Source organism: Amblyomma mixtum, chromosome 4 (assembly GCF_055824585.1).
Source record: "Amblyomma mixtum isolate Tamu chromosome 4, ASM5582458v1, whole genome shotgun sequence".
Lineage (NCBI taxonomy): Eukaryota > Metazoa > Arthropoda > Arachnida > Ixodida > Ixodidae > Amblyomma > Amblyomma mixtum.
The window spans coordinates 153,010,299-153,022,935 of NC_143015.1; the positions used below are offsets into that span (position 1 = coordinate 153,010,299).

The 12,637-nt window shown below is 49.1% G+C and overlaps 1 protein-coding gene across 5 annotated transcripts in view; it reads right to left on the reverse strand.

Moving 5' to 3' along the window:
• LOC149348821 (uncharacterized) overlaps positions 1-7,697 on the reverse strand; it is a 39,967-nt gene extending 32,270 nt beyond the window's left edge. For 4 of the 5 annotated variants that reach the window (XM_089588376.1, XM_089588374.1, XM_089588372.1 and 1 more), the window contains exons 1-2: positions 7,265-7,697; positions 1,230-1,308 (exon numbers count right to left, since the gene is read on the reverse strand). In XM_089588376.1, coding sequence (XP_089444502.1) covers positions 1,230-1,308; positions 7,265-7,290 — 105 coding nt within the window. In that variant the 5' untranslated portion in view covers positions 7,291-7,697. Of the gene's footprint in view, positions 1-1,229; positions 1,309-1,549; positions 1,747-7,264 lie in introns of all 5 variants that reach the window. The other variant, XM_089588373.1, reaches the window with a different exon arrangement.
• Positions 7,698-12,637: the final 4,940 nt, after the last annotated feature.

Genomic DNA, 12,637 nt, shown 5'->3' on the forward strand with positions numbered 1-12,637 from the left:
GAAAATAATCGGCGGCCACGTTCAGTAACGGTGGTCGCACGACGGTCACTCATATCTGAATAGGACACATACGTGCCTTAGTGACAGGACTGAAGAAATACAAACGTCAATTTCACGCAATATTTGTTTGAGAAATACGTGGAACGAACGTCTAACTGTTTTGTGCGGATCATCAACTAATTGCGTAATTTTTTTTTTTGAAGACAATGTGACCGTTAAACCGCAAAAAAATTTCTTGGTCCGTTCCAGCCGGAATGATGATTACGGCTGAAACGGACCAAGAAACACGTTTATCACATTCAAGCGTGATAACCTTCAAATCGCGCTAGACTGTACTTCGACTATGGGTCGCGCATCGGACGTACACTGAGGACGTCTAGTACAGGACCTCGCACGACCTTGGCTCTGAGCTGGACACAGTTGGTCTCTCTCGGTTGGGGTGCACATGGCCTGTGTCATCTGTTCAAAACCCATTAAGAGCCCTTCTAGAAGCAATATTGGTCTTGTTGCGTATACTGACGTATACAGAAACCTATATGAGCGCTAGAGGATGTCCAATGCTCCGTCATGGCTGCGAAGGTATCGGTCGGTGAAGTTTGTTAAAGATGCATTCACGAAAGTTTCTTGAGAGGGGGTTCCATGATGTACCGGGTCAATCACACTTAGAGGGAACACGGCTCCGCGCACACCACGCACCTGCAGAGTGCCATTGAATCTAACCCGTTCATGGCTCAATACAGAGTTCCTCATGACAAGAGCGACCTTGAATTGATGCTTCGTGTCATCTGCCCCGTTGCACAGGTTTGCCACCGGCTTGGTCCCAATAGCGCTCCACGTGTGCGCAGCCACGCGGAGCCGTGTTCCCTCTAGGTGTGTTCGACCGTGTACGTGGCGCCACGCGTAACGAAACCTATCCTGTTTTGACGCGAACCATAACATTCGCCCATCTTGTGCGCGTTCATTCAGTCGGCGAAGTGGTAGATAAAAGTTCATAATGTGACATCAATCTAGAAGAGACCTAAATCCTATCAGCTGCAGTTGTGCCACCCAGGCTAAGATCCCGAACTATTAACAGGTGAAAGGAATACCCTTCAGTTTATATAACCAAGCATGTTTGTATCACCAAGCATGCCTGTAAATGTTAACTTGTACCGGTGCAGTGCTCCATAAAGTCTGAAGAATGTTGCCCGGCTGGGCGCCATGCATTGGCTAAAGCCCTGACCACTCACCAGCCTCAAGTTCAACACGCAGAGACGCAAGTGGCAGCGAACAGCAGGCAGGTACCACATCCGAAGAAGCCGCGGCAACCTGCAAATAAGATTGTGGCATTGACTAGCGCGTAGGACCCACACACGATCTAGTGCGAGAGCGCAGTCAACATTCGGAGATGCTAGTGCTAGACCTGCCCCAATAGCTTTCGCAGTTATCCTGGGTGCCGCAGAGAGCGTACAAGCGGAATATGCTAGTTTCGGTGTGTGTTTTATTATCCGATCAGCATGCATGTTGTGTGTTCGTTATAAACACAAAAAATTAGTGGAACAAAGCTTACCTTCTTAGCACGCTGATCAGCGAAAGCTGACTGGCATTGGTTGCGAGGCGGTCAGTCGCTGTAGGCCCGTTTGGACGTTTCACAGGCGACTGCTCAGTTGGGCGTCTCTACGTGCTGACTCACTCAGAACTACCGTTTCAGCGCCAGCTCATTCGCCAAGCCTGGCACAAGCGGCCTCCGTGGACGGGATCCTGGGCCTCGGAAGACCGCCCGAGTAACCCAAAACGATCAATAAATTTTATTGATGCTAGAGCATTATATGGCATGGTCGAGTCAGTAGAAAGTGTTCGCAATTTTGTCCGCACAATTACACCCGCCGCGGTGGCTCAGTGGTTACGGCACTCAGGTGCTGACCCGAAAGACGCGGGTTCGATCCCGGCCGCGGCGGCTGAATTTCGATGGAGGCGAAATTGTAGAGGCCCGTGTACTGTGCGATGTCAGTGCAAGTTAAAGAACCCCAGGTGGTCGAAATTTCCAGAGCCCTTTACTATGGCGTACCTCATAACCTGAGCCGCTTTGGGGCGTTAAACCACAATAAATTAATCAAATCAAATAAAATGGTCTGCACAATTACGTCGTCCTCTGAAGACCTGTGAAAGTGTGATTGTGACAGACAGTGTGTGATAAAATATTTCCGTTGGAAATATTTGCTTGATGAGGTCTTAATAGTCAACCGCTGAGAGACAAATTTTGGTGCGGCTTAACTATTGTCAACCTAGGGAATTAAGCAAACAAGGGAAGGGGCATGAGAGGCTCGTTATAAATATGACAGAAGCCAACAGCCACAGAAACCAAGGAGCACAGGGGACTTTTTTTAATTTATTTAATTTAGTTATACAGAGCGAAAGCTTTGTTTCATTGCTTCGCAACTCTGTCTTCTTTGCTCCTCTGTTTCAGTTACTCTAGCTCGCGTCCTCTGCAGTACACATTCTCGCGCTGCTATACTCCGTTTCATACATAACAATTAACTCAGTCAAGGCTGCAGCGCCTGTTCGCACTACTTGTCGCATTGTAATGTATTGCGTCGAAAGTAAAAATAGTAATGTACCTAAAATGATCGGAGACGCCGAAGAGTTGGCACACTCGGTCTGCCGCGCGCCTCATCCAAGGCGAAACTGAAAGAGAAACCGCCGCCGCCGCCGCAACTGTTGCACCCCCTCCTAGTCACGTGGTTCCGCACCGGCGAAGCTGGCTAGCGCACGAAGCTCCGCCTCTCCCATCCTGCCCTCTCCTAATCACGATTGTTGGATTGGAAAACGTTTATTGTCAGCACTGAGCCCTAGTGGGCATTATACTAGGTGGCTTCGAGCCCATGGCTCTTGGCGACCTTGTGAGCCCACTCAGTGGCCCGGACTTGCGTCAACGGGTCTGAGCTGGCCAGTATAGCTTCCCACCGCTCTAGAGAAGGGACTGGTAGTAGGTCCGCCGGTGGCGGCGCCTTTTTGCAGCTCCATAAAATGTGGTCATATCCGGCTATCTCGCCGCATTGTTTGCAAGAAGCGTTGTATTGATACATGTGTTCTAGTCTCGACGGGCTAAAGAAGGCTCGCGTCTGGAGCCGACGCCACGTTACCTCCTGGCTTTTGTCGAGCTTTTTGTCTGGTGGCGGATAGATCCTCTTTTCCAGTTTAAACTGATTAGTGTATTCGTGAAATGATATGAATGCATCTCTCGTGAAATTTGGGGACTCGACCCGGCTCACTGCTCGGCTGACATAACCTCGAGCTATACTGTGAGCCAACTCGTTTCCCCTGTTCCCCGAGTGTGCCGGCACCCATATTAGTTCCACCTCTCTTTGGTCCCAGTCTTTATGTCTTAATATTCGTTCTGCCTCCTGGGAGATCATACCCCGCGCAAAATTGTTCATAGCCACCTTGGAGTCGCTAATTATGGTGACTGCTTTGGTGCTGGCCATTGCCATGGCGATAGCCGCCTCCTCCGCTGTCCCCGAGTTCTTTGTTTTGACCGAACCGGCCGTTAATGTTTCACCGAGTCGTTCACGGCCACGACCACAAAGGAGTCGCCTCCTTCGTATTCCGCCGCGTCTACATAGGTTGTGTGTTCCGAGCCTTCGAGCTTGGCTTCAAGGGCCTTTGCTCTGGCTCTCCTCCTGCCTTCGTGAAAAGCAGGGTGAGGTATGACAGCCAAGGAGCCGGCGGACGCGCGAAGATGCGCCCTCTGCTTGGCTAGTCACGTGGTTTGCCTGCGCTCCGGGGCCTCAAGGTCAAACGCACGTCAAGATTGACCTTGGGAGATGTAATAATAGAGCTTTCCCTTCAAACACGAAGGCTAGCTGAAAGCGAGCTTATAGTTGGGCGTTAGGGTTTCTCACGGCGCGGCTGAGGTGTCCACCGGAGAAGTGAGCCAGTCGTGTCTCTCCTCAGACCCAGCTGAGCGTCTTACTGCGAATGAGGCTAGACTGGGAACCTTAATCGCAGTCTATATAATAAACACTCACTTGGTTTCGAGTAAAGGCGCATTTTTGGTTCGTTTTGTAGGTGGTCACTCGAACCGCCCAGTAAGAAAATACAATAGCAGGCCACGCAAGATTACGCGTAACTCGTTACGGCTGCCATTGTACGTCCGTGTATGGCTTATAACAAAGCTACGTGTAAAAATTGGCCGTGGTTTAGCTCTGGTTAAACCTGGAGGATTGCGAAAGCAACGAGGGGAGAGAGAGAGGCGATGGAGAGCGCGCAGCAGCGGCGGCGGCCCCGGCACGCTAGCTATGCACCGCTACTGCGCAACTGGCGAACGCAGAGCGGCAGCTCTGTCACACGCGCAGTGACGGCGGCGGCGCGCCAGCTGTGCGCCGTGTGACGTCACCGTCCCTCGGGCATGCGCAGTGTGGCTTTGATCACCTCCGCGAAGTGGCTCGGCAACTCGTGTGTTGTTGCTTTCACAACAAAGAATTTCAGGGTGCCCTTTTGACTGTCTAAAGTGTGTAAAGGCGAAAGCGTTTTCCACACCACTCTGACAGCCTTTGTGCCACTGGTGACGTCACACACAATGAAGACTAATTAATAATTAATTGCTAATTAATGAATGATGACTAAATTCTAATTAACTGCTAATTAATGACGCTTCAGCTTCGCCTTTCGGAGTGTAACGCGACCGCGTGTAGCACCATGTGTCCAAGGAACGCCATCGGCCGTTCGGCGCGATGCCTTGCCTGCTGAAAACGCCATTGAATGCAACGCCGCCGTGGTGGCTCAGTGGTTATGGTGCTCGGCTGCTGACCCGAAAGACGCGGGTTCGATCCCGGCCGCGGCGGTGGAATTTCTTTGGAGGAGAAATTCTAGAGGCCTGTGTACTGTGCGTTGTCAGTGCACGTTAAAGAACCCCAGGTGGTCGAAATTTCCGGAGCCCTCCACTACGGCGTCTCTCATAGCCTTAGTCGCTTTGGGACGTTAAACCCCACAAACCAAACCAAACCAGCATTTTTGAGGAAAGGAAATGGCGCAGTAAGTCTTCCATCTTGGTGGACACCCGTCATCCGTCCGTAGAGGAAGGGAGAAAGAGGGGAGTAATGAAAATGGAAGTTGTCTTTGGGGTATGACGCAGTATCTGCCTCACATATATCGGTGGACACACGTCATCTATTTTATTGATAGAATTTTGGCCTAGAGTACGAGCCGTTGAAGGCTTTCGCCTTAAAACAGTTTTCGATTTATCCGCCGACAGTATGAGGCATTAAAGGCTTTCGCCTTAAAACAATTTTCTAGTGATACAACAGGCAAGGCGTCGCTCCAAACGTGCAATGGCGTTCCGTGGACCACCTCCCTGGAAGCGCTGTAAGACGCTGTCGCGTTCCACTCTTTAAAAGGCGAAGCATAAGCGTCCTCCAAATTTTGCTTTTGTTTCTTCTAATGTTGTGGTTGCAATAGGAAATAGGAATAGTTTTCTGGTCTCTGAAAATAATAATATTAATGTGAACGCAATCGATGTTTACATCGACTTGATACCCCGGCTTCGCCCACAAACTGTCGGCTTTACAAAACTCACGACGTCCGGAAATGATATCACGTCAACAAAGGTGGAGAAATACGAAATGTCAATCAGTAATTGTCAGTGCTTGTACTTACAACTTCACCGACTACAAAGAGTAATCAGTAATAGTACTAGTACTTACAACTTCACCAATTACAAAGAAACATATGATTCGAATAGAATTGTAAGAGAAATCGAAAAGAATTGAAATAGAGTTGGAATGGAATTAGAGTAGAATAGGAATATAATTGCAATGTTTTCGCATAACTAGCACGTCAAGTTCCCCGCGGGTCTTTTTTTTATGAGAAAAACTCGTGCGTTCGCCTTTTTTGACGAGCCTATCTCACAGCTGTTCCACGCAAATCTTTCAAGGAACAAACTGCTCCCGTGAAAAACGTTTTTGCACGTTTTTGTTACCTTCTGCAACGTCCTAGTCGCCGTTATGAGCTTGTTCCGCACGACGAATTTCTTCCACAGCAGTGGTTCAAGGGCCTTATCTGTCGAGCCAGAAAGGTAGTCCGAAGTCTGCGCCGGACGGCCTCTGCTGCGTTCTCGAGAAACTATAGGTAGCTATCAACCATTCCAAGCTTTAAAATGGACAGCAAAAACTTCCGTGTAGGTCCTTCAACAAAAGCAAACACGAGAAACAAATTGCGCATGAACAGAGACGCGGCCAAACAATACGTCGACGTGAGAGGAAAACATGTAAAAAAAGGAGAGCGTTAAATTGAACCCGCAGTACTTAGAACACGAAAAGACCTTCTTTAGCTGCACAACATATAGCATATAAATAGTCAACGATGCTCAAGCTTCGTTCGGTAAACCCCCGGCAACAAACGAGACGCGCAGCGAAGCAACACTAGAAAAGTGTGCTTGCACGTTCGAAAAAATAGACCGTAAGACGCGAGCGGCAATTCGACACAAGCCACTGTAACACACGGCGTTTGATACAAAGCAGCATAATTCATACGCACTACGAAAACTGCGCTTGCGCGTTCGAAGGAACAAAAATAACGTAAGACGTGGGCGATAATTCCACACAAGCCATTGAAACACACGGCGTTTCATGCAAAGCAGCAGAATTCAGACGCATTACGAAGGTCACAGGTGATTGCATCATGGCTTAAGAGGGTTTAACGTACCGAAGTGACTCGGGCAATGCGGGACGCTGTAGCGAAAGGCTCCGGAATTTCGACCACCTGGGGTTCTTTAACGTGCACTGACATCACACAATAGACAAGACTCTAGAACTTCGCCTCTATCGAAATTCGACCGACGGGGCCGAAATCGAACCAGCGTCTTTCAGGTCCGAACAAGTACCTACATGGAAAAAATATATGTAAGCACCCATCCTTAGGCACAGCAATTCCTGCTGCTGAACCATAAGGCTCACGGGAAGCTCGTCAGTGCTAAATCACTGCATACCATCCACCAGTAGGGAGCGAGGCCTAGGCCACATTCGCTGAATCGTGGGCTGCGTCCCTGCCGCGATGGTCGAATTTCGATGGAGGCGACATTCTAGAAGCCCCTGTATTGTACGATGTCAGTGAACGTTGAAGAACGCCAGGTACTCGATTAAGAACGCCAGGTGGTCGAAATTTCCGGAGCTCTTCACTGCGGCGTCCCTCATAGCCTGATCGCTATGGGACGTTAAATCCCATAAACCAACCAACAGAAATGTGAACAGCGAAAGCACTAGGTCGGAAGGAAAATTTGGTTGCTTACGCTGTTGCATGAAAGGCCCTGGCCATCGCGCCGACTCGAAGTCCAAGCGTTGGTAGCGGGCACGGAGGAGGAGAAGTCAGTCTCCACGCGTCAGCGTTTCTCGTCCCTGCCGGTGGTCTCGATGGCGTACGGCAAGTGCACCCGCTAATCGTCGACTAACACGTCAGCTTGTCGGCCTCATGCTCAGGTGGCGCTGGTGCAGGGGGTGCTAGTTTCGATGGAGGCGTAACGCAGAAGGCGGCTGTGTGCTGTGCGATGTGAGTGCACGTTATAGATCCTCAGGTGGTTGGAATTATTCCGGAGACCTCCACAACAAAACCTCTTTCTCTCTCTTCTCTCACTCCCACCTGCCTCCCTTCCCTTACGGCACGGTTCAGGTGTCCTCCGAAATACATGAGACAGATACTGCGCCCTTTCCTTTCCTGAAAAACCAGACCAGACCAGACCACCACACCACACACACCACCGTACCCTCCACTATGGCACCCCTTTCCTAATTCTCACACTCCCTCCTTTATCCCTTGCGTTGCGGTTCGGGTGTCCACCGAGATGCGAGATAGATACTGCGTCATTCCATTGCCCGAAAAAACAATTTTTTCCAATTCCACACGTGTTCAGAACCCTTTCTCTAACGCTAGCGGCCGCGTATGGCGTTCTCGAGTTCCAAGTTCTTACTCGGCTTTCCTTCTTTCTCTCTTTATTCCAAGCCACCACAGCACTGTTGGTGACCGAGAAATGTGTGTCACTGCGTCTTTCCTTTCTTAAAAGCCAATTTTCAATTTACTCTCTCGAAGCCTTGGTGGCTCAGTGGTTAGGGGCGGCCGCGCTTCGATGGAGACGAAAACGCGAAAAATTGGAGGGGGCTTAGCCTCGGTTAAGCCTGGTAGATTGCGAAAGCAGGATACATTACTTTCCGAGCATCCGACGAGACCGCGGAACTCGCGCCAGCACCCAGGGAATACTCGGCCATAATACAGAACTATAGAGGCAGAAGAATGCGATATCCCCCACCGCACAATTCTCTCAGCAGAGAGGAAGCTGTCACTTGGAGACAATTACAAACAGGCTCTTTCCCAAACCTACATATACTAAACAAAATGCACCCTACGATATACACGGACAAATGTCCCTGGTGCGACGAAAAACCTACACTATACCACATCACATGGGCCTGCCAAAACATAGACGTGGTCCCCAAAATACAAAACCCGAGTGCGGAGCAGCGGGAGACTCTGCTGTCCAGCGACCGCTGTGAAGACCAACAAGGTCTGGTACAGCGAGCTAAACGGGCGGCAGTGGCCAGCGGAGCCCTGGACTGAGGGCAACCGACCACTGATTAGAGGCGGACGACTTCGACAGAGAAGGCTCCTGGGGGTAGAACCAAGACGTCTCTGAAGATGCCCCCAAACCGCAGGAAAAACCATTAGTGTAAATAAAGTTTTCCCTTCCTTCCGTGTTGGTAGCCCGTCTCTACGCCTGGTATGATGTCACGCTGTGACGTCACTAGGCGTGGTATGACGTCAAGGGTCATTCTAAAGGTCAAACGTGCCAAGTGGCCGCCGCTACGCGAAGGGCCGTTCTTGGGAGTAGTATTGCTTTCGCAATAAAACAAAATGGCGCGGTTCAACTGCTGCTGATTATGGTTAGAGAGCGAAAGCAATGGCTATAGCTATGGCGTATCGGGCCACTACAAGCGGCTTGGCGTCTGTAACGTTGAGTGCGTTCCGGGCACTGGACGGGCGGCGCGCTTACCCTGGCAGGTGGCAGTCAGTGGTTGATTGCGGGAGTTTAAGCACCCAAAGAACGCTGCGGCCTATTGCTGCAATGCCGCATGTCTGCCACAAATTTGTCAGCGCTAACGCAAACTGGCCGCATCTCTCTCTCTCTCTCATCACCCCACGTACCTATAAGCGCAATTCAGGCGTCCACTGACCCAGGGAGCCAGTTATGCGCACTTCCTTTCCTTAAAATGATCGCAGTGTAAAACATTGTCAACGCCAACACCAATGAAGACCATGAACGCCGCCGGCCTATGGCTTCACTGCCACGTTTCTGCCACAACTTTGTCAATGCCAACGCACATCTATCCCTACCGCCACATAGCTCAAAGCACGGTTGAGGTGTCCACTGTTCTAAGGCAGTTATGCGCCTTTTCTTTGCTTTCCAAGCTCACGCGATACCCTGCGTTACCCTGCGCCGGTCTTCTAATCGCAGAAGCGAAACATTTTGTGCCAAGCCCAAAAGGTCATTCCGAACCAAAGCCAGTGTTCCTTCTTCAGCAAAAACCTTAATAGAAAATTAAACATTCTCGTATAGTGATCTGCGGATATATTGATTGTTATAGTAAAATCTTACATTATATGAAACAATTGCGTTCATTAATGGTTTCTCGCTCAAGGATGCTTTTGTCCGGAGAGAGATAGAAAGGAATTTTAATGATAGGAGAGGTCGACCGGTGGTAACATGGCCCTGACCTGCTACTCCACACTGGGGAAAGGGAAGGGGCGGAAAGGGAAAGTGCGAATGAAGGTTGATGATGGCATTAAACGATGAGTTTCATGGGTGGTGTCCACACACACACACGCACACACATTGGCTGGCACTCGCATCGCGGTGAGTAGACAACGCATGCTTGGGTTTGAGGGTGCAACTCGGTTCAAAAGCGAGCACCGTAGTGGTGCAACCGTTCATTAAAAGAGAGTTTGGTTTTATGATTTTATGGGGTTTAACGTCCCAAAGCGACTCAGGCTATATGAGAGACGCCGTAGTGGAGGGCTCCGGAAATTTCGACCACCCGCGGTTCTTTAACGTGCACTGACATCGCACAGTACACGGGCCTCTGGAATTTCTCCTCCAAAGAAATTCAACCGCCGTGGCCGGGATCGACCCCGCGTCTTTCGGGTCAGCAGCTGAGCACCATAACCACTGAGCCACCGCGGCGGCATTATTAAAAGAGAGCAACTCCTGAAAGATGAAACAACTGGCAGTGGCTTAGCTCTGGTTAAGCCCGGATATACAAGCGAAAAGCTGCAGTTATGCTTTGTTTGACGCCATGGCTGTCGCAGTTGGCGCACAATGCACTGGGAGCACCACGATAATGGTTGCTGTTGTTGTGACTGAGAGAAGGATGAAAAGAAAATTGCACGGGCCTGCCTACTGGCTCGAGGTGAGCCACCACCGCTGCCACGTGCAGACAGAGCAGAGTTAAAAGATCAGAGGAAAGAGAAAAAGGAAAGAAAAGACGCGCGTCGCAGCAACAACTGCGTCCGCCGGAGCGGACGCTGCTCAAAAAACAGATAAGCGGCCGCAGCCGCGCTCGCCGAAGCGAGAACAGATACTCCGTCCACCACGATAACGGTGTAGGCAAGCGCGTTATATAGCCCTCCTTCCGCATGCGTAGTAACTGTGGTAAACCAATACCTCCTAGAAAGACTTGAAGTCTTTCTAGGAGGTATTGGGTAAACACGCGGCTGCAAGTAGCGTCATGCGAGGAAGCCGAGCGCGCGCCGATGCACACTCGGTAAACATGCGCAAAGAGCGCTCGGCGGCGGCTCCGCCGACCACGTGCGCCTCTCCAGTGACATTGCGCGGCGAACTCGCGCATGCGCCACTGTGGCTAAAATTGATCACGGCGCACGCCAGACCCGGCGTTGACTAGCCTAGTGAATCTTTTCGCTTCAAAAAATGTTTGTGCGGTTGGAATCGAACTGCTGGTTGTTCAGGTGAAAGGCGGGCGTGCTATTTACTATATCACCACGACAGTAAATTCAGCCGTCCGGATAGGCGGGTTATATAAGAAACATGGAAGAGGTAACCGTAGCCCAGTCGTTATTTATTGATTCGCGCAAGGTGTGGCTGTTTTATTGACGCAGGCTTCTGTAGCATGCTTTCATAAGCCTTAAAACAATGACGACACGTTTACAACAGAGTTCTTCGCATTAAATACGCGACACGGCGGCAGGGTCGAGTGGCATACCCGACAATTCTGGACGAAAGCACTTTTGAGCCGTAAACCTTTTACGAACGCGGATTTTTTCATACGATGTAGGACATCACTGCAACAACCAATATATCCGAAGATAAACCGACGGCAGTCTTGCATTCGTTTTTCTATTAACATTTTTTATATCGTCAAAAGCGTTCCCCATTGGTTTTCTATAGCAGTCTTGACTGTTGGATGCGATCGATGAAAACGCTTTTTTTCAAAGATTTTGCTATATATAAGAATAATGGACCGTTGCCCTAAGTATTTCCGTAATAGTATCTGACAATCTTCAAAATTTTTGTCTTAGGATGTTGGACATGGCTGGCAAAAAATAATCAACCGTGTCTTGCTTATGCATTCGATTGTGGCCCCAGGTTTAAAAGAAGATTGAACTGAAAATCCGCCACCTAATGCCAAGCGTCTGTCATGTGACTGGTCGACGCGAAACTCGGATGACTACGCCACCACAAACCACCATTAAAGAAAGGCATATCCGCTCCGGCATTCCTAATTGTTCATAGTGGCAGCGACTAGTGAATCTGGCCCAAAATTATCTGCTGTGTTTTGCTTTTTTCAGGTTAATACTTCTTATCTATTTGATTTATCTTTGTTTTCAGTGTTTTCTTCTGCCGCTACCAGCGTGTCGCAACAAGTGCATGGTAAATCATATTGAGTTACGACAGGACATGTGATATCTCCTTGTCACAGCAAATAGATTTTTCTGAATATCCTTTTCTTATCATATCTGCTTAATGTTCATTTGCATGTCATGTTGGAAACTGCTCAGTAGTGGCTAAATATGGAGCTAAGTAAAAACTGAAACATGTTTCTTCCAAACCTGTTACGCTTACCAGATTAAGGGCGGTGAAAAATGTGCGGCAAAAAATAGATCAGAGTAAGATACACACAATGCGGCAGGCAAAATTGGCTGTAATAAACAAAGACCTTTCAGCACTCCTTCACCTTGTATACAAAATTCACGAGCAGCCTCAAATAAAATAAACTGTTGAAACCATCGAGAAAAAACCTCTTTCCTCTCATGTCATCATGATGGTCTTGTTGAAACGGCAAAGAAATAGTTCGTTTTGAATACGGAACCATTTTTCGTTTTTTTTTATTTCTGCATTATTTTCTTTCTTTTATTTTTATCCCCTCCCTACCTTTCAAATGACACAGTCGTTCGGCAACGCATATACTAGGTTACCCTTTGTTCAACAAGGAGCAACGCGGCCTACCACAGACTGAACCGAAGTGGCACTCCCTCTATAGGCAGCGTACTCAGTCTTACCTCCCGTCTAGTGCTCACTTGCTCTGTCCTTCTTTAGACCTCTTTCTTGCCGTTTCATTTAGTAAATAGTTCATGCAAATAGAACATAATTTCGGTATAA